Here is a 24560-nt window from a genome sequence, read left to right as displayed (position 1 = left end):
AGTTTTGTCAGGGATCTCCCGTTTCTTTCCACATCCGCATTCCATCAATTATTTTGTAATCCTTTACTTATCTGCTTTAGCCCGCAGTGCATAACCATCAGACGTAAAACGTCAAATCTTTCGCGTTATAACTCTTACCCGCTGTAGAGTGCTTTTGTGTTTTGAGTTTAGGATAAGAAATACACATTTGAGATTTGACATTGTGTTAATTAAGGTACGTAGTTTATGAATGAATATATAATAATACATGTTCCAAACTTTTGTTTTTCTTTCTCGTCTTACTTTGAAGCAATAGGCATATTCAGTTCCCAAGTTTTCTAAAGTTATAGCTGACTTTTGCATGGACATGTTCAGATCAGACAAACTTTCACCATAATTGCTATATACGTGACACTAAACTGTCCACCCTATCATCTCACATTTGTACGAAATTTAATATATAGCATATGTAGGGAAATATAAGAACCCGAATTTGAATTTTTTTTTTTTTTTTCGTGCCTCCAAGAGTTTGCTGTGTTGGGTGATATTGTAAACGATGCAGTGAAAGAACGAAACATGTCTCACTTAAATTAAGCGGTACAAGGACATGATTGGTGCAGAAGAATTAAGAATTTCCTTATTGGAAATAGATGAGGATTTCGAAAATATGCTGCAAATAACATGAATTGAGTCCTAATCCATAAAACATCTGTCCAAACTAGTGATAGTCGACAGACTTCTTTTAACAATAAGATCACATAACAATTGTTATGTTCATCGTCGTATAACAAACAGAAAAAGAGGGCACGGTTGCTCAGAGGTAGAGCGTTCACCTATACCCTGGTTCGATCCCAGCTCGCGCCAAGTGGGCTTTGTGGGGACAGACACCATGTCCGTGGGTTTTCTCGGGGTTCTCCCGTTTCCTCCCACTTTTTTCATTCCTTCATTGCATTCATTTCTCATAGTGTCTCCTTTAACGTAGTCGCCATAAGTCTGGGGCGTAAAACTGAAAGATTTCATTTCATTTCATAGACAGAAAAGAGAAAATCATAGCTCAAACTCAACTGTGTTGAGGTCGTATGGAAGCAAAATTAAGTTTAGTCCCTTTTAGATCATTTTGTCTCAATGGATTTAACATTTTCATGAGTTAGTTTGTAGTTGCCCGGATTGTGTGATAACTTTCTGTAACATCTACCTCACATAAGAGAATGGGTAATTTATTTTGGAACGCCCTTGCAACTTTTAAACTAATAGATTTTAATAAAATGCATCATGTGAACATCGGCAGGGGGACATTGCTTGACATAGTCTTCGATGCTACTAGGTTAACAATGGTGTCAATTTAACACTACTCACTCACTCTATGGCCAATGGAACCCGGAGGTTCAATGCCGCGTTCACAAAAGCTCTTCACTGACTTCTATCCTTAGCTAACTGCACCCAGTTTCTACTTTGTATCCCAATCTCTGCGAGATCCATCTTAATATTGTCTTCCCATCTGCGCCTAGGTCTTCCTAATGGTCGTTTTCCGATTGGTCTTCCAGTCTCAAGACTTTGAAAGCATTTCTACTTTCTTCCATTCTAGCTGCATGACCCGCCTACCTAAGCCTCCTAGACTTGACAACCCTAACAATGTTGGGTAAACCGTATAAATTATGTAGTTCCTCGTTACGAAGTTTGCGCCATTCCCCATTCCCGTTCCTCTTGGATCCGAATATTCGTCTCAGGATCTTGTTCTCAAATACTTTCAGTCTATGTTCTTCCCTCAAAGTAAGCGACCATGTTTCGCAACCATGCAGAACAACGCATGATTATCGTTTTGTATATTTTAAGCTTCAGATTCCTCGATAGAATTCGTGACGACAAGAGATTTTGAACCGAGTAGTAACACGAATTCCCTGCTTTTAGTCGACATTTAATTTCTTCGTGAATATGATTTTCGTCTGTTTTACTCAAGTTTTGTTTATTTAGTTAATTGTTAAATACTTAAGGGGCTATAATTTTGATAAAACCTGATGAAATGACGCACTTGACATCCTAATATATTTTAACACACAATTTATTAACTCTACAACAACATATATTTAGATATGATCACCATTGAGCAGAACGCGTTCTAGGAGTGTTTCCAGGACCGCAGGTCGTGATGAGAACGCGTTCTGAGCTTGAGGAGCAAGTAATTTTTAACAGGCAGGTAATCCACAGGCTTCTGCATGAATACATACAACGAAATATAAGGCGAAAGATAATTTATTAATATGCAACTTAGCTCAATGAAACGTTACGTAACAAACAAACAAAACAGATGGATTCTCTATTCCAAGCACAACCAGGAAAAATACATTATGACAAGGAAAAAATGATAGAAGCGTGTGTAAATAAGGGAAATTTATATAACGATACTTAAATGTAAAGGTAAAGGAAGATTAATACTGAAGGGTGGTAAGAATTGTAGGCCATATTCTGAGTAGCCAAGGGAAAGCGAAGACTAAGCGTATCATTCGGAGGTTAAATAATATTAAAATGGAAAAACGTACGGAAATTTATATGAATATATTGAACGGAAAAGACCGCTCTGTCTCAGGACAACAATTTAGAAAAGTTATCATCAAATTCTGCATAAAACTAAGCACACCTGGGATTGGAACCCTTTTGAATGATTCGGTAGGTGTATGGCACTGTAGGAGTGGCTCACGTGAGATATTTTGGAACTCGACCCGCTTCTCAAGAGGAGCAGAACATCAATGGAAGACGAAGAGAAGTCAGAATGATCTTCCACAAGCACTATCCGAAGTTAAAGAACCTTGCATGAGAATATATACAGTTATGTGTATAGCATTCAAAATATTATTCACTATGTCATAACGAAGAAAAGTTCAAATAATTCTCACATCTGCTTTAAACAAAATTTGTAAGCAGGATTTTGACTCCTGTACAGAAGGCATGCCTTATCGGGTTTGGCAGGATCTTCTTCAGTAGGTATTTGATTAGGAAACCTTAGTGTCGCGGATCATCACTGGAGTCAGCAGGTACGAACTAGAGCCCAAGCTACAATCTCCGCAAGGTAGAGCCCAGAATATTTAAGACTGCAGAAGACGAGACAAGTCACGATTGCTGCCAACGGCTTGTTCACAATTTCCTTTGATAGCCGAGCCAGAAAACTCAATTATTACTAAATCTTTCTTGCTTTGTTTGAAAATTATTATAGTTACTAGATCGAAAATATTAAAATAACTGTTCGTATTTCAGTGAACTTCCGTATAATTTCTATTTATTACAAGTTTTATTTATTTTTAATTTCAGGACAAGAGATACCCTCTGGATAGCGTGGAGAGAACACAGTTACAAAAATGCCTTGATACTCTTCAATATTCCATTAAAGTGACTTCCCTGCAGTCAATGGTTGAAAGACTGGAAAGTGTATCCAGGCAACTCGGGTAAGTTGTTTTTGTAGTATTTTAAGTAATTGTCCCCAAAATTTCTTAAGATTGAATGTAAATGAGTTATAGTTTCATAAAGAATTATCAAATAATAATAATAATAATAAAAAGAGCAATAAGGAGTTGTGAACAGAAACCTGGCAACAAATTGTGCTTCATGACATTTATGTAATAACACACTTTTCTATTGAGTTGTATCAATAGGAACTATATTTCAGTTTTTAACTGTTGACAATACAACAGGAGCTGCTAGATAACTGTTGAAGGTAGTGGTTTCAGCAAAGTATTAAAAAACGAACTATTACGACGTAGTACGGAAGCTGTAATTCTGATTTTTTAATTAATTAATTTATTTATTTATTTTTTGTTTGTTTGTGATTCTTCCGTACTACAAGGGAAAAAATCATTGTTTTAATGCAACTTTGTAATGCGTTGGTTAAGTATTTCATGTAAATATTTGTGTTCTGAACATTTCCACGGCTTGTACAGATAACGAAAAATTTAAGATAATAGCAGCATCTTCACAAAATTTCTGTTAGAAGTGAACACATTTCTTAGAAATTAGCACAGAATTGCGTAACTTTTTCACAAGAAGACTATCAAAAGAAATTGCTGAGGAAAGTGTCAGGAGATACCGAAAATATACAGGGCATTAAATATTAAGCGCAGTAAATAAAAGAGTAAGTTCATTAATTATCATAAACATGCGTCAATGCATAGATATTTGTTACTGAATCCAACTATAGTTCCTAGTACTCTACATTACAGAAAGTCAGGGTGTTAAGGAAAAAGACAGAAAGAAAAATATTGTAATTTGTTGTATTTAAGCCTAGGAATTGTAGGTGCCGCTACCATTTTTTTAAAAAAAATTAAAATGCTGAAATCAGCATGTCTTGCGAAAAAAAAAAGAAAAACTGAAAACTGTAACTAAACATTCCTAACTGTATTTTGGTTGAACCTTTTTGCACTTTTAGAACTCCCCCCCCCCCCTCTTGTGCTCCTTTTCCGCATTTTATTCCTATAATAATTAAACGAAGAACACCGAGTTCGTGCGACATCACATTACTTCCATTTCAGTGTGTATGTACTGAAATTCAGTGCAGTTACTTGAATACTATTTACTAGAAAGTGAAAGGTGGCAACGTCAAACTGACCAATCACAGCTATCAGCAATCGATATTGTTAAGTGCTTTTGTACACACAGATATTTACTTTGCGACTGGATGGGTTGGCTGATTTTGACTTCAGTGTTCCGTTTAGCACCGAGGCTATATGAGACGTAAACCTATAGCATAATGTGGCATCCGAACCACATGAGCTCCCACCTGGAATCTAACCCAAATGTCCCGTGCCTTGTGCTAATTATATAGTCTTAGTAACTGGAGACGCAACCGCACTGAAAAAAAAATGAAATATTGAATGTTACATTTTTTTTAACAGTTGTCTAGATTTTAATAACAGTGTTAGTACGTCAGTGAATTTTGAGTTCTAGTATCAGGTAGTCTAAACAGCATTGAGCCGCAGCGGAGTAGGCCTAAGTCATTTGATAAGTGACAATTGAAGCTAATAGATATGCAAAAAGTGTTTGGAATTCTTAAATCAGACGCAAGGTATTGCACCGTGACGATGAGTGAACTTTCTGCAAAACTGCGCAACATTTTAGAATTTTATCTCGATAAAGGTGCGAAAGTGCCTGTGAAGAAATTGTGCTGTTTATGATTAAGATACATTATCAAAAGCAATAGCCAAACAATGGTTCAGTCTTTTCGTTTTGGAAATGTCAGTGTTCAAGATACTCCTCGTAGAGGGTGACCAATCACTGCAAATTCTGATGATATTCTGGCATAAGTCAAGCAAGACGGACATGTAATCAGTCATGAGATCGCCAGTGACCTATACATCCATAATTAAATTGTGTTAAGGCATGTAAAGGACGCTGGCCACAAAACGAAGCTCGACGTTTGAGTGGATAACATGCGATAACAATGTGTACAAAGTCGTACTGGAAGCGAGAAGCTCTACAATCTGTGGCAAAGCCCGCACTGACGCCCAGGAAGATTACACTATATGCAGGGTTGGCTAGTTTAAACCATGGTTGGTTAAAAAAAAAAAGGTTTAAACCAGAAAAAAAAAAAAGTGCTTTAAATCGTGTGAACTTCGTGGTGACGTTTCCACATATCAAACCATCCGCATTACATTTATCTACTTTTCACCTTTTAAACTAGGGGTCCCGTGTTCAATTCTCGGTCGAACCACAACCCATCTTTCAAGTGTAAACCAAGTAGCGATTCGAGGTGTCCCTCTAAGCGAAAGTCTTCTCCGTGATAACCTTGGTATTTCATAAGGATGTTAAGCCTAAACATACGAAACGAAACCAAATTATATATTTCTACTTGAGTGAATGCCTGCTGTTTTATAAAGAAGCCAAGGTTGCGTAAATATATTGATAGAAATTGCCAAATTTATCAACTGCCTACGTAGCTTCCAACATCAGCTTAGATTTGACTTTGTTTTAATTTTATTGAATGATATCTACATACCAAATTTGTAATTTAATACCTCAGTTTTAGCGTAGTGATTATGATACGTTGACCTTAAAATTTTACATACAAATACATTTAAAGTAATAACAGGATTTTCCCAATGGCTAAGGCGGAAGTTTCCCGATTTATATATAATCTTTGAAATAACTCTTGACAATTATATTAACAAGTAGGCCTATGTAAAGATCAGTACAACGTATTTTTATCAGAAGTCCTTCGTGAGTGATTCGGCAATCGCATTTGTGACCAATTAATCCCGGTTTCGTGTCCAAATGGACAATTTCTCTTGGATGTAAACCGAGAAGCGGTTTGGATTCCGCTTTAAGTTCATGTGACCCCTTCCAGCATAACCTTGTTGTTGCATAATAACACCAAGAGGAAACAAACTAATTTCTGTCCATATTTAATATAAATACATAGAGTTAAAAAAAAAAAGGTTTAAACCAAGAAAACCTGTTTTTTTTTTTTTTTTTTTTTTTTTTTTTCAATAAAAACCATGGTTTTTGCCAACCCTGACTGTACGTTTAGTGACATTGGAAGGGCATCGTGCATCACAAGCTACTGCAGCTGGGTAGAACGATAGACTTGTACTGTTGATAATTAGCACAAGTGGATCTAGGAATTCAAAAGAAAGGACTCGAACTCGTCAACAGAAAGGGGTGTTATATGCCATACTGACAACGACAGCCGTATAATATTTAATGATCCGTCAGAAATTGAGAGAATTATGCTGGAAAGTTCTAATATATCAACCTTAGAGCCCGGGCACAGTACCATCAGATTATAATTTATTTCTGTTTCAGCAGAATTTCCTGAATGTTGTTAAGGTAGTGTATAATAATAATAATAATAATAATAATAATAATAATAATAATAATAATAATAATAATAATAATAAGGTTCTAAAGTGACGGGATTACGGAATCCGAACAGAACGACAGGTCATCGAATAAAATGGTGTATATGTGGTTTCATAATGTTATTTTCAAATCACTAAATGTATTCTCAGTTTTGTCCTCCAAAGGCGCAATACTTTTAGACAACCTGACTAGAATGTAATTAGTTTCGTTATTGTTTATAAGAATATATACATTTAAAATTAAATTTTTGCACGTAAAATTTCATAATTGACGTATGCGAAAAAATACTTGGAACGAGTAAGTATTATGTGCACTTTACAGAATGTGTTATGTGTCAAGTGTTTCAAATAATTTAAGTTTTTTTTTTTTCCTTTTCTTTCAGACTAAAGTTTACGGATGGTGGGTCAGGCGTTGGCTGGTTCATTTCGTCAGATATGTTTTATCTAGAAGTAGTTCTTGAACCTGGGGGGACAGTGAAAGACGTCAAAATCCACCACGAAGGAAAAGAACAGCAGGTTAGTAGGTTACTAGAGCTGTAGTTATCAAATTCAGCTCAGCTGTTTTAAGAGTTAACTACCACTGGTGACTCTGGGAAACGATGAACGTAATATGTATCGTCTACGGCCTTCGCCGGCTGTAACGTCAGATTTTTTATCCAGCGTTATGATAGTAAAGTTAGCTTCGATGCCATAGCCCATATTACATCCACTTATCCATAGATTATTTTAAGAATAAAAAATATACATAATTATCAATCGGCTCAATGATCCATTTGGACCGACCTCCCATGTCTTCATATGTATTATTGTAGGTTTATATATTGTTTGATCTGAATCTTCTCGTTGTTGATCCTCTGATTGGTCTTGTTCTATTTAGTTTATTCGTGAGAACTTTATGAAGCGACCATCTGCCCTTTATAAATGTCTTTAACTCTTATGTTCCTTTACTGCGAGAATATATAAACATATTTGGTTTTGTTTTATTATTTTTAGAGCTCTGCGTTGTCTTATTTTGTACATTCAATTTCTAGTTTGAAACTGATCTTTTTCAATTATTTGGTCTAGGAATTAATTCGTGCGGTTGGACAAGAGATGGCGCAGCGAACGGAGCGTCCCACAGTTCCGTGTATCCACACATGTGTTGCAAACCCCTGTCATCGCGTATCGTTCGTAGTATAGGGCAGTGGATTAAAGCGTCAACAACACCAGTTTGTAGTTAAGTGAACATGGCGCAATTTGTGCCTGATAAAGTGTTTTTGCGGGGTGTCCTGCTGCATTACTTTAACATGCAGAAAAGTGCGACTGAAAGTCATCGTATTTTGGTGGAAGTGTATGGTGACCATGCTCTAGCTGAGCGAACGTGTCAGAAGTGGTTTGCACGGTTTAGAAGTGGTGATTTCGGCTTGGCAGACCAAGAGCGAGCTGGACAGCCAAAAAAATTTCAAGACGAAGAATTGACAGCATTGCTCGAGCAGGATTCGTGTCAAACGCAGGAACAACTTGCAGCAGCATTAGGCGTTGATCAAACAACAGTCTCCAAACGCTTGAAAGCCATGGGAATGATTCAAAAGATGTCACATTGGGTTCCACATGAATTGAAAGACAGAGACGTTGAAAGACGAAAAACCATTTGCGAATTGCTGCTTCAACGACAGAGCAGAAAGGGGTTTCTGCATCGAATTATTACGGGTGATGAGAAGTGGATCCATTACGAGAACCCTAAACGACAAAAGGCCTGGGTGAAACCAGGTGAACCAGGTCCATCACAACCAAAACGAGATATTCACTGTGCAAAGGTTATGCTGTGCATATGGTGGGATATGAAAGGTGTGGTGTACTATGAGCTGCTGCAACCGGGTGAAACTATGAATGGAGAACGTTATCGACGACAATTAATGCGTTTGAAGCAAGCTCTGGCCAGAACACGACCAGAATGGGAGAACAGACATGATAAACTTATTGTTCAACATGATAACGCTCGCCCACATGTCGCAAAACCGGTCAAAACCTATTTAGAAAATGTCGGATGGGAAGTTTTACCCCACCCGCCGTATTCACCAGACTTTGCTCCTTCGGACTACTACTTGTTCGATTGCATGAACAACGATTTGATTGGACAGCGGTTTACTTCTTCAGAAGATATCGAAACATGGGTCTCTGACTGGATCGCTTCCAAGGATGAGGACTTCTTTCGCCACGGAATCCGTACATTGCCTGACAGATGGGCGGAAGTGGTGGCTAGCGATGGACAATATTTTTCTTAAGGTATTTATGTATTTTGTGTTTGTACTACAGCTTCAATGTGTGCGTACCAACCGCACGAATTAATTCCTAGACCAAATATAATAATAAATCTTCTGGCGCAACAATCCTAAGGAGTCAGGGCCTACCTGCTGGCTTGTGGCACTCATTCCTTTGGGTTGATTTATGGCAGGGACAGGGTCGGCTGCCTTCGTTAATGTTGACTTTGTATACAGGAGTTCACTACTTCTTTCTTCCAATAGCTCCCCACTTCTCATAACTTTGCTGGATGGAAGCCGTGATGTCAAGACCATGTAAGTAGGATCGGCCATTCTCTGACCAGACCAGACCTACCACAACCTAACTTTGTTGATCTATCGAAGAGCTGTATTCCAGTGCGGTTAGAGAGCTGCCTATATTTTTCTCAATATTCTTTCAAATGTTGTAAAAGTTTTTTTTTTCTTTCTTTCTTTTAACGTAATACTTTACTTTTGAAAGATAAAAGTTGTTTTAGTCACATTACTGTTTCTTTCTATGATTCGACACTTGTTCTTTTACCATATGACTTACACAGGCTGTCGAAAGCACATAAAAATGTACTTCATGTTCGCTATCCAACAAAATACATAAAATATGTTGCCTGTATCTTTAGGCTCGCTCTGCGGACTATAAGAATGAAGTTTTACTTGAATAGTATAATTCCTGCTCATTCAGTGTAAATGAGTATAAATAGTTACCTCACAAAACTTTTGATTCTTTTAGTTGTATTAGCGCTGGTGGTGATTCACCAAATCAACTTAATTCATAATTCAAGTTCAGAAGACATAAAACAAAATGGTATAAAGTAGCAGTTAAAAACATCTTTGAAGAATCAGCCCGAGGAATTTAACAGGACTTAAACCAACTAAATTGTACGGAAACTAAACAGAAATTAACGCTATTCAGGTAAAAATTTCATTCTTATTTATAGGGGATGATGTGTTTCCACCTGAACAAATTGAAGTTATTGCTTGCCTAAGACATTCTCTCGGGCCTCCATTGATATATTTGATGTGATTGCTACCGATATGGACCATTGCACGACATCGCAGTTTTCATTGCAGTAGGCATACCAGGGAGTATATTGTCCTACTAGTGCCTACGGGTTTTCGAGAGGCCATTTACCGTGTGAACCTGACGTGATGAAGACAACATTTAAGAAGTCCAAAAGCGCTGTAATCTATGGAATTTGCATCTGGACTCTTAACGAAAATACCCTCGAACGAAATATCATGGATATCTGTTGCAGCTGCCATGCATCGGTGGAAGGGCAGCGATATTTTTACATGTGATTTGAATCTGTGTTCTGATGTAATTTCACACGATGGGTGTTCGTCATCATACAATTCTGCTATTCCGTCTGTGTAAACCGGGGATAGAAGCAGCATTGATTTTGAAATTTTCAACCGTACGAATCGTGAGCTGCTTCTGTGTCAAAAGCTACCAGCAACCACGAAAGCTTTCGAGAGTCTTTCTTCGAATTGATGCAAAAAGTTATATCACCCTTTTTCATGAAGATTTCTGTAGGTGATGACCTGAACATTTCCAGAGTCGCTTAAGTAGATCCATGCTTCGTCTTTGTCACAACAGATTTCCATCAGAAACTCGTACAGCCTTCTGCCATGGCTCTTTCGCTCCGCGATATGTCGTGGTGGAAACTCATGCACGCTAGCCTTGCGGATAGTTTGCAACCTCAATTTGTAATGGATTTCACGAGTCACTGTTGACTGGGTCACGTGTAATCATTTGGCCATAACGCATTATAATAATGGATTGTTGACTTGGCCAAACGATCCACGCTCTGTTAATGGATTTTGCCTGGGCTACATAGTCATTTGACCATAACATAGGATGATAATGGATTTTTGCCTGAAGCACATACAGTCGTTTGGCCATAACATGCTGTTATAATGGATTCTCACAGGCCGGAATCTTCTTTAGGTCAAATCATGAGTGAGTTTCACTGACGCCCTCTTTAAATGGGATTTTGTTGGTGATGTGAGTTGAGGAGGAGGCTATTGTGCATAACGTTTAATTATAACACTAACAGTCCGTCCTATCACAAAGCCATTGTTCCATCGTACTCTGCTTTATGTGGAAAATGCTGAAGTTCTCGTGGGAAAGAGTCATGGCGTACCTTTCCCACAAGCGACTTTCTGTGGCCTTTTGCCAACTACAGCACCCTCACTCTGCTACACAACAACTGAGACACATACAGATGATGATCAGAAAAATGGAAACACCTGAACGAAATTGCAACTTACCAGATTAATATGATGTCGGGCCACCTTTCGCCTTCAGAACAGCCTTGATGCGACGTGGGATGGAGGCATAGAGGTCGTGAATGGTAGCAAGTGGAATTTTACACCATTCCTCGTGCAGGGCATCGGCCAGTTCTGTGAGAGAGGATGGAGGTGGAAATCGTCTCCGGAGTCGTGTTTCCAAGACGGACCACAGATGTTAAATTATGTTGAGATCTTGGGATTGGGCGGGCCAGGGGAGGTGTTGAACTTCATCCCGATGTTCCTCAAACCACGCTGCAACAACGCCAGCTGTGTGAATGGGTGCATTATCATCCTGGAAGATGGCGTCATTGTCCGGGAACAACATCCGGACCATAGGTTGCAAGTGGTCTCCTAAAATTGCGACATAATCGTTGGCAGTGATTCGTCCGCTAAGTGTGACCACAGGACCCAATGAAAACCATGATATGGCGGCCCACAGCATCACCGAGCCGCCGCCATGTTTCACAGTTGGGCGGAGACACTGCAGATCATAAGCTTCTTTGGACGTTCTCCACACATAAACATGGCCCGTGGTTGGGAATAGGGTGAAGGATGACTCATCCGATCATATCACACGTTTCCAGTCCTCAACGGTCCAAGTGGCATGGTCGCGGCACCATTTGCGGCGTGCGAAAGCGTTATGGTCCCTAATGAGCGGTTTGGCCCGTGCAACACGACCCCGTAAGTTCATGTCATGTAATTCGAGGCGGACTGTGATTGTCGAAACAGGGTGGGGAGGTGCTGATTGAGTTCCTCCGTCACTTGCTCCGCAGTGGCATGACGGTTCTGCGTGACAATGCTCTTTAATACCCGGCGTGACCTGTCACTCATGATTTTCTTCCACCCACTGTTTCGCTTCCCCGATGTGGTTTTCCCATGTGTTGTGTAGGCCATCATCACCTTCGACACTGTCCCACGCGACACACCTAACACAGTAGCCACTGCACAGTGGTCCGAAACGCCGCAAAACCTGCGCAAAAATCCAAAATGTCAAGTACTGGAGTATGGAGCATGAGTAGCATACACGTTTAGTCCATATAATAGGGCATTCAAAAACAGCATTACGTACTTTTTAAATACGAATAGAACGAACATGTAGAGAAGTAAAGTTTGTGTAATGGGTAATTAGAAGTTTGCTGTACAGGAACTGGAAGCAATACTACAGCACCACTCAGCGTCTCCGTTTGAGAACACAAGTGAACGAAAAGGGAAACCCCATGAAACAGAAACTGTAGGGAAGTAGCAATGAGAGGAAGTATATAACTGCTCTCCAGAAAAGAACCTGGAGGAATAATGTCATATAAAATCTTAGCATATAAGTAGTAGGAGAAATGCACTGTAGTGGTGATAAATCATTGAGTTATAAAAAAAGTACCAAGAGGTACCAGTAAGATTCCTGCATGGGTGTGAAGGACAACATGTATAGGTAACGTACATAACAAAAATTGTTGCACATGTTTGCACATTTTCAGACTAGTCACCTGTTAACATGGGTCAGTACATAAAACAATGCATAATTTGACCCATACTATATCCGCATTATGTACTGTCTTGACACGTTTCGCTTTTCATTTGGTATTTATCAGAAGGAAGATAGGTGAATTACTAAACCGCACGTCGTTCGCTGTACTTTCAAGGGAGAATGGTTTGAGGACAGTATGTATAGGACGTGCAACAGTGGAAATCGCAATCTAACGTAGATTTTCTTTTCAGGCCTAATTGCTTTGATATTGTACACATTAGTCTTTGTGATTATACCCAATTTGCTTGTTAAATTCAGAAACTAATGTTTATTATCTGCTTTTTTGAGGAATAATGGCGTTTAGGCCTACCAGAAGAGACCTTTTTAACGTAAGCGGGAAAAGGCTGGCAAACATCATTCTGAACAAAAAGAACACTTGGAAGAGTACATTATAGGAAAGCTGCGAATTCAGGATAATGAAGAAAAGTGCAAGGAGATAAAGACAGCTATCAAATTGTTCTGCACCAAGATTTCCAGCGACTAGATAGTTGTTCCAGAATGGTTGATAGGTTTCTTGAACGATATTCTGATTGGCTTAATGCACCTGCAAACTTACCATTTCTGGAGCTGGCAACTGAAGCTGAAGAAAATGCAACTACGTCTGGCAGGGGGAGACCTATTAAATGTTTTCAAGAAAGTAGTGAATCTGTTAAGAGGAGGAAAACCGTTGAACTTCGTGAGTCGTATGGTTCTGACGTTCTGTCTTATGCAACACAAATGAAACTCCGTAAAGAAGGAAAGGTCACAGCATCAAACCTGGTGAAAGAAATAACACTATCATTGCCAACAAGACCGATGAAAATAAAAGAGTCTTGGAAGACTGCTACGGCTGATCAGCGAATGGTATCGTATACCCCAGATGAAGCCTTGTCACTAATAGTAGAAGCAAAGCTCACCAAACACCAATACAACTTACTTCGGACCCAAGCTAAGGCGAAAACTGCTGACCTGTATCCATCCTACCTCCAAGTTCTCGAAGCAAAAAATGAATGCTATCCTCCGTCTGTCTCTGCAACTGACACTGCAATTGAAGTCAGTCTACAAGATCTTTTAGATCACATAGCTAATCGACTTTTGCAAGTTCAGATGGCTGTTATCACTCAGATGGAAGAGAGTGAAGTAAAAAATCTCACCCTTTTCTGTAAATGGGGCTTCGATGGTAGTAGTGGACAGTCTGCGTACAAGCAGAAAGGTGTTGAAGGGACTATAATTGACAGTGATATATTTGTTACATCTCTTGTTCCGTTGCAGTTATACGCTACGTCATCAAACGCAAAGCAGAAAACAATCATTTGCCAAAATTCCAGGCCATCATCTGTACGCTTCTGCAGACCTCTGCGGCTTCAGTTTCTTAAAGAAACTCCTCAAATATGCAACAAAGAAAAGGAGTACATCGAACAGCAAATTTCATCTCTCAAATCAACGGATGTGATGTGTGCAGATAGACATATTTCTGTCACTCATCATTTGGTATTAACAATGGTTGATGGCAAGGTATGTAACGCTTTAACGGACACATCATCATCTCTGAGATGTTACATTTGTGGTGCTCTCCCGAAGGAAATGAATGACATGTCTAAGGTATGGAAGAGACATGCTAATCCATTGCATTTCCAATTTGGGCCATCAACACTTCATGCATGGATTCGGTTCTTTGAATGTCTTCTTCATGTCAGTTATCGTCTTGACATAAAGAACAGGTTTATTGGTAGACATACCTAAACCTGGCGGAAGTGGGACCACTAACGACGGAAACACAGCACGTAGATTCTTCGCTGATCCAAAACTGTCTGCAGAAATAACAAGCATAAATGAAGTTCTAATTCATCGCTTTTCTTCCATCCTGCTCGCCATATCTAGTGGTTATGACATAAACGTGTCATCCTTTCAGAAATATGCACAAGACACTGCAGAAAAATTTGTCAACCTTTATCCATGGTACTACATGCCAATATCTGTTCACAAGATTCTTATCCATGGCCCCGATATTATCGCATCTGCTCTACTGCCAATTGGGCAGTTATCAGAAGACGCTCAGGAAGCGCGACACAAAGATGTCAAAAGCTTCAGAGAACACCATACCAGAAAGACATCAAGAACGGAAGGAAATGTGTACCTCTTTCATCTGTTGCTTTTAACATCAGATCCTGTTATTTCCACTCTTCGGAAGCTACCCCATAAGAAGCTTGCTACACTTTCTTCTGATGTTCTTCACCTACACAGCAGAAAAGTACAGATGCATATAGTTCCAGTTCTGTAGACGTAATGGACCTCTCTGCAGACAGTTCTCAGAGTAGTGAGAGTGAATAAGGTAAAGTAAGTAGGTCCAAACTTCTTAGATACATATATATCTATTTCTGTTTATTTCTATTCATTTCGCCTATATGGGGCCACGTGCCCCGTACCTCCCCCATGGCTACGGACCTGGTTCTCGGACATAATTTACGATTTTTTTGTTGGGTTTATGTTATAGTACCATGTTTTCCACATAGGAACAACATACACCATGATTTGAATTTCGATCACACAATCATGCCTTTCGGACCACTGTGCACTGCCGTCACACTCACTCCACATAACCGCGCACCAACAATTTGCCCTCTTTGAAAATCTTAGAGGTCTCCCATTTTACACTACCTCCGTCTGCTGCAGCAACTGGACACTGTTGTTCCACTGCTCCTGACGTAGTATGGAGACCGACCTAACACACCACCACCAGCGGTCCGGCGCTGCGGGCGCCACGACACCACTGCCAACCCATATATCTGACGTGTTGCCAACTACAGGTGTTTCCATTTTTCTGATCACCATCTGTATGTGTACACAGTTTTTTTTTTGCACTGTGAAACCCTGTTTAACAGGTGTCGCTGTATTCAAATTCGGATGGAAGCGGATCAACCTCTGTAAAATACATAATATATTTTTTAGTTAATACTCTGCATTTGATTTTTTGTATACCACTTGTAAATGTTTGTTTTTCTTTTGTAGAGTTGTGAAGAGTTGGTTCAGTGTTTGTCGCGGGGAGATTTCGCTGATTTCACGCAGCAGCTGGAGGGCCTTGCTTCCATTTACCAGTTAAATGCAGAGAAGAAAGTGAAGTGCAAAGCCTACTCCGCTCTTCAGTCTCTCGAGACTGACCTAGGAATACTGTCACAGTTACAAACCTTTATCAAGGAACCATCCAATCTAGTCCACAAATCACCCGTTGGCATCCTAGAGAAAAGAAGAGGAGGTTAGTAGAGCATTATTAAGTATTAATATGGTTAGAAGAAAGGAATCCAAATGTTTACATATAAAAACATAAATAAATAACAAAGTATTCCTATGCAGTATTAAAACCGCCAAAACTTGGGAAAGAATATTATTATTATTATTATTATTATTATTATTATTATTATTATTATTATTATTATTATTATTATTATTATTATTATTATTATTATAAAAGAAAGAAAAGAAAAGAAATTGTTCCTAAAAGCACCCAGAATTAATCAGTTGTGTAAGTTAAAAAATGTTACTTTCTCAGCACCAATTCTTTAAGAAAACTAACGTTGTCTTTGAACTATCTTGTTGATTATTATTTGAAAATCAGTCAATTGTGAGTGTGTTTCTGAATCCCAGCTCTGTGTCAATAGCGGGAGAAATGAAAATAGAATTAGGGAGAAACAAGAATGTAATCGTAGAAAGAGAGAGAAATTCACAACTGGAGCGAGAATAGGTCTCGGGTTTACCGTGCTGATGCGCTAACCTCCACTCTGTCATTCCTCTCCCTGGACTCTTGAGGACGGTGATCAGCCCCTAAGACCATATGGACCACACCACAACTTCTGTTGTGTTGGGACAACACAGTGCTTACATTGTATTTGCTTATTTTACGCTGAACACAGAAAAATGCTGTTCAAAAAGATAATTGAATAAACATTGTGCCCGTGGCTACTGTTATAATGGTCATAGCATATTTTCGGTTTTCCCTTTGCATTATATATATATATTCGTGTTCAGCGTGTGTGTAAAATTTCATTCGCTGCAATTTGTCTCATGTTCAATTCATCGGATAGAATTCGTTGACATGTGCTGTACGACATTCGAAGTCTTACAAACATCGTGAATTGTCTGCCTTCTGTCTTCGCGAATCACATTACACACTTCCATGATCATTTCCGGTGTTGTGCATGTTGACGGTCGACCAGAATGTTCGTCATCTTCCACAGATCTGTGGCCTTCTTTGAAACGCTTGAACTACTCAAATGTTCTTGCTTGACTCAGTGCAGTCTCACTAGATGCCTCTTTCAGCATGCGGTGGGTTTCAGCCGCAGTTTTCTTCAACTTGATGCAAATCCGTTGCTCCTTAACATCAGCCATTTGACAAATCGCGGAAACACTGAAACACGCCCTGACACTCATAACTACAACACATAACTGAATGCGCCAAAGATAACGCAACTTTGTGGTGCAGTAGCTAATACATTTACCTCGAGACATCTAGCGACGGAATGTCGTACTGCTAGTGGTTTGCCCGGTAAAAAAAAAAAAAAAAAATATTTTGGGTGGCACCCAGTATAGGGCGGGTCGAAACACCCACACAATACGTGTTTACAGTATTTATTCTATGTGATTGCTATATTGTCTAAACATATATGTATGCATACACAATGCATATTAGGACCAGTAGTGCTGACGGGAAAGCATTATTCTCCGGAGCAATTCGCTCTCTTCCGTGTTCTTTGTCTATGATTGTTACACTGTATATTTTTTGCTAATTAACATCCCACAATTATGCACCGATGTTAAGGGACGCGACGATTATGAGATGGATAATGATGGTGAAATAATAAAAGTGGGAGGAAACGGGAGAGCCCCGAGAAAACCCACGCACACGTTGTTTCTCCACCACAAAGCCACTTGGCTGAAGCTGAGACAGAACCAGGGACTCCACGCACCAGAGTTGAGCGCTCTATCCCTGAGGCACCGCTGCCCACTGTATACTTTAGCTCTCAAGTAGCCCTACACTACAAATTCCTTTGGATCTAAATCAAGGTAATGGAGCCCATAATCTTGTTTTTCCGTGACAAATCCAATGACAAAGGTCTTATCAAGCCAGTGAAGTATCTACCGATCGTAATGAGGCGGTAATCCTTATTGCGTAATCAATCCTATCCAGGTTTGTAAGGAATTAGTCTCTCAACATTGCAAGATATGTTTCGCTTGAGAAAATGTCTCAAAACTGTAGGGCCAATGATACGGTCTTTCGACAAACTATACCGAACCATGATGTGTTCGACACCTTGTTGTTTTATATCAGTAAACCAAAAGCGGTTTGCGGTTGGACTAGTAACACGTATTTTGCCGGACTATGACAACAATATTCGGGTCAACAAGAGTTGTATCGCTGTGTCAATTGCCTTTCATATATTTCAAAACAAGATGTGAAATACTCAGTCCAGGAGAAAAAGAAAGAAAGAAAAAAAAAAAAAAGGAAAGATCGAGGTATATTATTACGGCTGTACATTTAAGGAATGAGATTCAAAATGAGGTTTTCGCATGTTTTAGTATCTTCAGTACTTATTCCTACATTATGGTTATTAATGTGTAGTCAGGGAGGTTAACAATGAGAACACATATTTCATATGTTACAAGGTTAGGTTCTCTGTTTTCTACGATACTTAAATGCAGTGCTCAAGCAAATATTTCATTTAGTTTTCATTTACCTTCTCATAACTTTAAAAACATGCTAAGGCTTATCATTTTGTTTTTCAGTTGAAATAATTCGTTCTTAGATGTGTGTATTTATGAGGGCCATTGCAAAAGTCATGGCAACGTTTTTTTTTTCTTTCTCGAATATGGTAAAGAATTAAAAGATACTGAAATATGCAAATGGAAGGTTAGTTCATATGTAAACGTTACATGTAGGGAGATGAATGAACACACACACCACCATAAATATATAGCACGAGAAAAAAAGACGAAAAAAATGTTGTTGTTTCAAACCTGTTTCTGTCAATTGCAACTGTATAAAATATTACATTACAAACTACGTACATTTCATGACATCAGCAGTCTTCCCAAGAATTCACAAGATGGCAGAGACTCTAAGATGTTACAGGTACGTGTTCCTACCCTGTACTTATGTACTGTTACAGTTGACAGTAAAATACGTTTGAAACGATAAAAAATTTTTTCTTCCTTTTTCTCGTGCTATATCTTTATGGTAGTGTGTATGTTCATCCATCTCCCTACATGTAATATTTACTTATGAACTAAGCTTCCATTTGCATATTTCAGATTTTTTTTTTATTTGTTACCTTTTTCGAAAAAAAAAAAATAGTTGCCATGACTTTTGCAATGTCCCTCTTATTTGCCATAATCCGATTTAGTACTAAATGTTTATTATGTGTGTATTTCTTTTACAATTTTTTTGTTTTAGGTCACCCGATGAAGTTAACTTATTTTGTAGCGCCGTATGATCTGTTGGATATTGAAACAAAATCTTCCATACCACTCACCGTTGAAAATGTTACTTCCAAAGTTCTTGGGTATAGTGTCACTGTGTGTATTGAAGGTTCTACAGCACATAAATTGCAGACTTCGAGCCTAATAACTGTGAATCGAAGTCCTAATGGAAAAAGGTGAGTTGACTATACAAGTATTTTTTGGCGAAACGCTTATCCATACCAGACATTTCCAATTGGTCTATCTATTACGCCATATCACGCATTAGTGATCAGAATAGGAGACACCTTACCAGTAAGAGCCAAGTGCTAAAAAGTTGTTGGCAGTGTACGAGTAGTCATGAATCTAGACGTGCTTTTCTGCAAGACTATCGAACTTCCTAAATGGTTTAATAAAGTACATTTTAAATTACAAACTAAAGTTATACTTAACGAAAATACCCAGATTACAATTCTAACCGTGTATGTTTCGGCAAAGGTGATTAACACTCTCAGCACAGATCCTTTAATGTTGCTGGACGAACTGAATCATTGTTGATTAACTTTTCCTGTGTGTAATAACTTATGAATGCGAGGGTTGTTACAAAAGTTCTGAGCCTACCTATAAACGGAGCAGCAGAAAGTTCATGGATGGTGTTACTTTTCAACATAGTTCCCTGACAAGTCTACACATTTTGTCCATCAGTGTTCAAGTACATTAATGCTGCCAGTAGAAAATAATTTGTCGAAAGTGTGTAAAATTTCATCTATGGCATGCATGACGTCATCATCAGTGTCAAAATGAGTACTTTCCAATTTCTTTTTGAGCTTTGGAAAGAAAGTCAGAAGGTGCCAAATCAGATGAATAATTTGGTGGGGGACCAATCCATAGCTGCAATGGTGAATTGCTGCGATTGCAATGACTGTCCTGTGGCTAGGGGCATTGTCTTGATGGAGAAGCACCTTGCTGTCAGTTTCCGCGACGCTTCTGCCGAATATTATCACGCAGCTATCGTACAAGACCTCCATAGTACTCCCCGATCACTGTTCGTCTCTTTGGAAAATAGTCCATTATCACTATCCCTTTCGAATCCCAGAAAACGGTAGCCATCACGTTTCCAGCTTAGGGGGTGGGTGGCCTTCTTCGGAGGGGGTGGGGGAGTGAGGAATATTTCCACTGCTTGGAACTTTCTGTGGACTCTGATTGTAATGGTGGATCCAGGTCTCATCTACTGTTCGAGTACAAAAGGCATCTGGGTTTGTCCGGAAGAGATGGATATTGTCCCTTGGCATGTTGCGTCTGATAAGCTCTTGTCTAGTTCTATTTCTTGGTTAGGCTTAGAATTTATGCAACAACCCTCGTATATCATCGAAGTAAAAATTATAACAGATCTAACAAGCAAAATTTGAAATCAATGTTTATCAATTATTTATCGGCAACTTCACAGAATGTAGGAGCTTTAGAAATACAAGGAAATTTTGTTAAAACATGTTACACGAACTGAAACTAATGATGAGGCCTAAGATTTAAAGGGCGCATATTTTTAAAATTTTGTGGGTCATGGTGAGACCTAAAATTTTACTGGCACAGATTTCAGATTGGCAGGTCAGAAGATACAAGGTTTTCAAGATAGTTTTAAAAGTTTGTCATTTTTCTTCGTTCAAGTGTGTTTACCATAGAGATGTACAGAACTAGCTTGTATATAATATAGGGCGTTTTAAAACAACACCAAGAACGTTTGGGAGGTGATTCCTGACACCAAAATAAGGCGAAAAGTATAGACCAACCTGGGTGCACAAATGCTTCCTTTCGAAGTTATAAGCTGCCGAAAATATGAAAAAATGAACTCAAGGTCAATAGCTCGAAAACTACGGGACCAACCGTAGTCGGGTCAAGACTTCACTTAGGAACTATTATGTGCACTATTCAAATATCCATGTTTCAGACTTCTGTGGTACTTTCGCAACAATTTTTATAGAGGTAGTTGGTGAGTACTTCAAATTATATGCCCGTAACCAAACTCACTCTATAAAAATTGTTGCGCGAGTACCTTAGGATTCTGAAACATGGATTTTTGGATAGGGCACATATTAGGTCCTAAGTGAAGTCTTGACCCGAATGCCTTAGGTCCTATAGTTCTGGAGCTATGGACCTTTTTGTCTTATTTTGGTGTCCGGAATCACCTCCCGAACGTTGTCGGTGTTGTTTTGAAACACAACCTATATATATATATATATATATATATATATATATATATATATATATATATATATATATATATATATATATATATATATATATATATATATATATATAACGGAAACTTCGTAGATAGAAACCCAAACCGGCTTTAATTGAAAAACTATTTTTTGAAAGTTTTCAGAGCCTGGTTTTGATTTTTCGAAAAAACAGTTTTTGTGCCCAGTACTAGTTTACCAGATGAAATATAAATGAAATACAGGTGAAGCAAGTGAGACTTCTAATCAATGATTCATTACAGGAGACATGGTAGTGCACAGGAGTACAAGGAAAATTTGGTAGAAACATTAATGTTAAGTTTATAACATGAAATGATGTTATTTTCTAAAAGGGTATTCGGCTAGTGTTGGTGGCTTGACTATACTTTATCTTAAACTAATATTAATCATAATGCACTAGTAATCGTTCATTTATTCTCATTTGTAATCTTATGGTTATTCCTTTATCTTCTTAAAAGTATGTCCTTTGAATCTTATATATTCTATCTCAGTCTTCACTACATCTTGTTTCTTGCTAATCTTGTTTATCATAATCCAGTAATATACGTAACAACCCACAGACTATCTAACATTAACCTTAGGCACATCGACATATGCTCCACTGGAAATGCATCAGTTATTGTATGGAAGAAGGTTAATCAGCAGTGATTGTAGTTCGTCCAGCGATGTTAGCGTTTGAAAGGAACCCGTGCTGAGGATTGCAATAACATTTTGCTGAAACGTTCAGGGTTAGAATTGTAATCTGAGAATTTTTGGTTAAATACAACTTTAAATAATCATCGAATTCTCCTTGTTCGCCTGTCATTGCTATTTCGATAACTTCCACCACTGGCTGCTCTCTATATTGCTTGTTGGACTTATTGAGAGTGCAAGAATATAGTTTGACGTCACAGAACTCCGAGTTGCTAATGATTGATTTATAAAATTAGCTTTATTTTGCGCGGACTAAAGGAAATTAATATTCCTCTCTTGGAGAAGTAAGTCTCCTACAGATTTTACGAAACTGTGTGTTAAAGAACTAACTGTGCCACTAATAAAAAATGGTCATACTTGGATAAAACATCCATCTTGCGATTATGAAGGAAGAAAGAAAGAAAAAGAAAAAAAAAAAAAACTATAAAATGTGATCTTCGAAGTGCCGCTTATACCAATGGTCAGAGCTTGAAAAATCCACTCGCCTGCACGCCAGTGGCTAGTGCTTTTTTGCATTAGGCGAGTAAAGTCTGATCAATTAAAAACGTGTTTTATTCCACACAACAAGTAAAAAAATGTAGGAGAATGAACTGGTTAACTATAGTTTAAGCGAGTGGTATACATTCAAAGGCACTTTAAAAAAAAAAAAAAAAAAAAAAAAAAAAAAAAAAAAAAAAAAAAAAAAAAAAAAAACTTTTATCTTCTCGAACTTCTGCAGAAAACAGTGCGACACAAGGACTGGTTTGCTTTGCTCTCGAAACTGTTAAGTATAATCTGTCAGTTTCCACCAGTTGTTGCGAAAGAGGTTTCAGCCATATGAATTTAATCTAAACGAAACTACGTTCATCACTAGAAAATTTTAATTTAGATTTGCTGATGCTCATAAATCTAAATTGACCTCACCTTGAATTAATTGGCCCAAAGCAGTCTATCGATCGCTAGTATTTCAAAAGCAGTGGCCATCATATAGCCACTGAACATATCCACAGGAAGTTCAAGAATAAATAGCATGTGCCACTCTTTTTCTTATTTCTAACAGAGATGCTAATAACCAAAATAAAAAATGTATTAATATGTTTACTGTGTGCAAAGTGCTTTTTGTTTATTTGCGTAAACACTGCGACTGCAAAATGATCTGACTAGTAGGTTTTTTGGCTGGCTAGTACTTGCAGGCAAGATTTTTCAATCCTTGCCAATGGTGAAAGTGCTCACGCTTGGATACTTTTCTAATTGCACATTTTATACTAATTTGGGGGTGCTGAATCTAGTGGTCCTACTTTTAAACATATATGTTTAAAAATGGCTCCAATGTACTCACTATGCTCAAATTAGTATAAGTATGAAGTCTCTTTTAGCTCACACATCAGCTCTTTTTTAGGTGTGGATTCAGTGATACACAAGAAGTGGGAAAAAAAAAAAAAAAAAAAAAAAAAAAAATGCATGACTTGACGGAAACTCAAACCTGGTATCTTCTGCGTTCGAGTCCTTGTCTAGTCATGCATATTTTTACTCTTTGTGCATAATAGTTGAAAACAGTAACTTAGAAATAGGGCAGATAAAATTATGAGGCAGTTCAGAGAGTTTTGTTCGAATTCAAATTGTAAAACAGTATTCTAGATCTAAGTCAGTATTCTAGATCTGGTGGTCAATGTTTGGATAATTTTTCGCTAGGAATTTGGATATTTCAGAGTAAAACGATGTTAAAATGGTCTTGAGTTTCTCTCGTAAGAACGCAGTGTAGAAAGAGGATTTTCCGATCAATACACAATGCGTAGTAGATAGTTTAAAAGAACAAACTGTAGTAGTAATCAGACATGTGTAGATTTAGTAGGTTCTTTAAGTGGCCATGAGGAATCCAGGATTCACTATGCATGAAATTGCCGTACTGGTTTTGCAGAAGCAAACAAAGCAATACGAAAAACTATAAGAATCTGAAGTCAGGAAAATGATCATTCTGAACAAGCTTGAAGCTGAGAAGACTAAAATATTGGAAGATATGCGCAGTATTGATAAAGAATAAAATGTTTGGAGAAGTGAAATGAATTACATAATACTATTATTTTTTTTCTAAAGATGTGTTGCTAATATGCCGCAGCCAGTTTTATGTACATGCATTCATCCACGCTTTTTGAGAGTCTCTCACGGTGACGACTTTTCATATCACGTGACTAAAGTTACAGGTGCAAGTTTCAGGGAAGATGTTTAATGTCTTGCTTTGTGCAGGAATTATTATTAGGTAAGTGTTATTGTAATTTCGTAATAAAATACGGTG

At 38.2% G+C, this 24560-nt stretch overlaps 1 protein-coding gene across 1 annotated transcript in view; it reads left to right on the top strand.

The window, feature by feature from the left end:
• The window catches only part of MED1 (Mediator complex subunit 1), a 50318-nt gene that overhangs the window by 6543 nt on the left and 19215 nt on the right, over positions 1–24560 (top strand). Inside the window, exons 3-6 of the mRNA XM_081741506.1 lie at positions 3283–3416; positions 7205–7337; positions 15897–16140; positions 19333–19534. Of these exons, the coding sequence (XP_081597632.1) occupies positions 3283–3416; positions 7205–7337; positions 15897–16140; positions 19333–19534 (713 nt within the window). The remainder of the gene's footprint in view (positions 1–3282; positions 3417–7204; positions 7338–15896; positions 16141–19332; positions 19535–24560) is intronic.

Source organism: Thermobia domestica, chromosome 15 (genome assembly GCF_964235325.1).
Source record: "Thermobia domestica chromosome 15, izTheDome1.hap1.1, whole genome shotgun sequence".
NCBI classification, from domain to species: Eukaryota; Metazoa; Arthropoda; class Insecta; order Zygentoma; family Lepismatidae; genus Thermobia; species Thermobia domestica.
The sequence above is the reverse complement of the archived record's forward strand: the minus strand, read 5'-3'. Positions and strand labels throughout refer to the sequence as shown.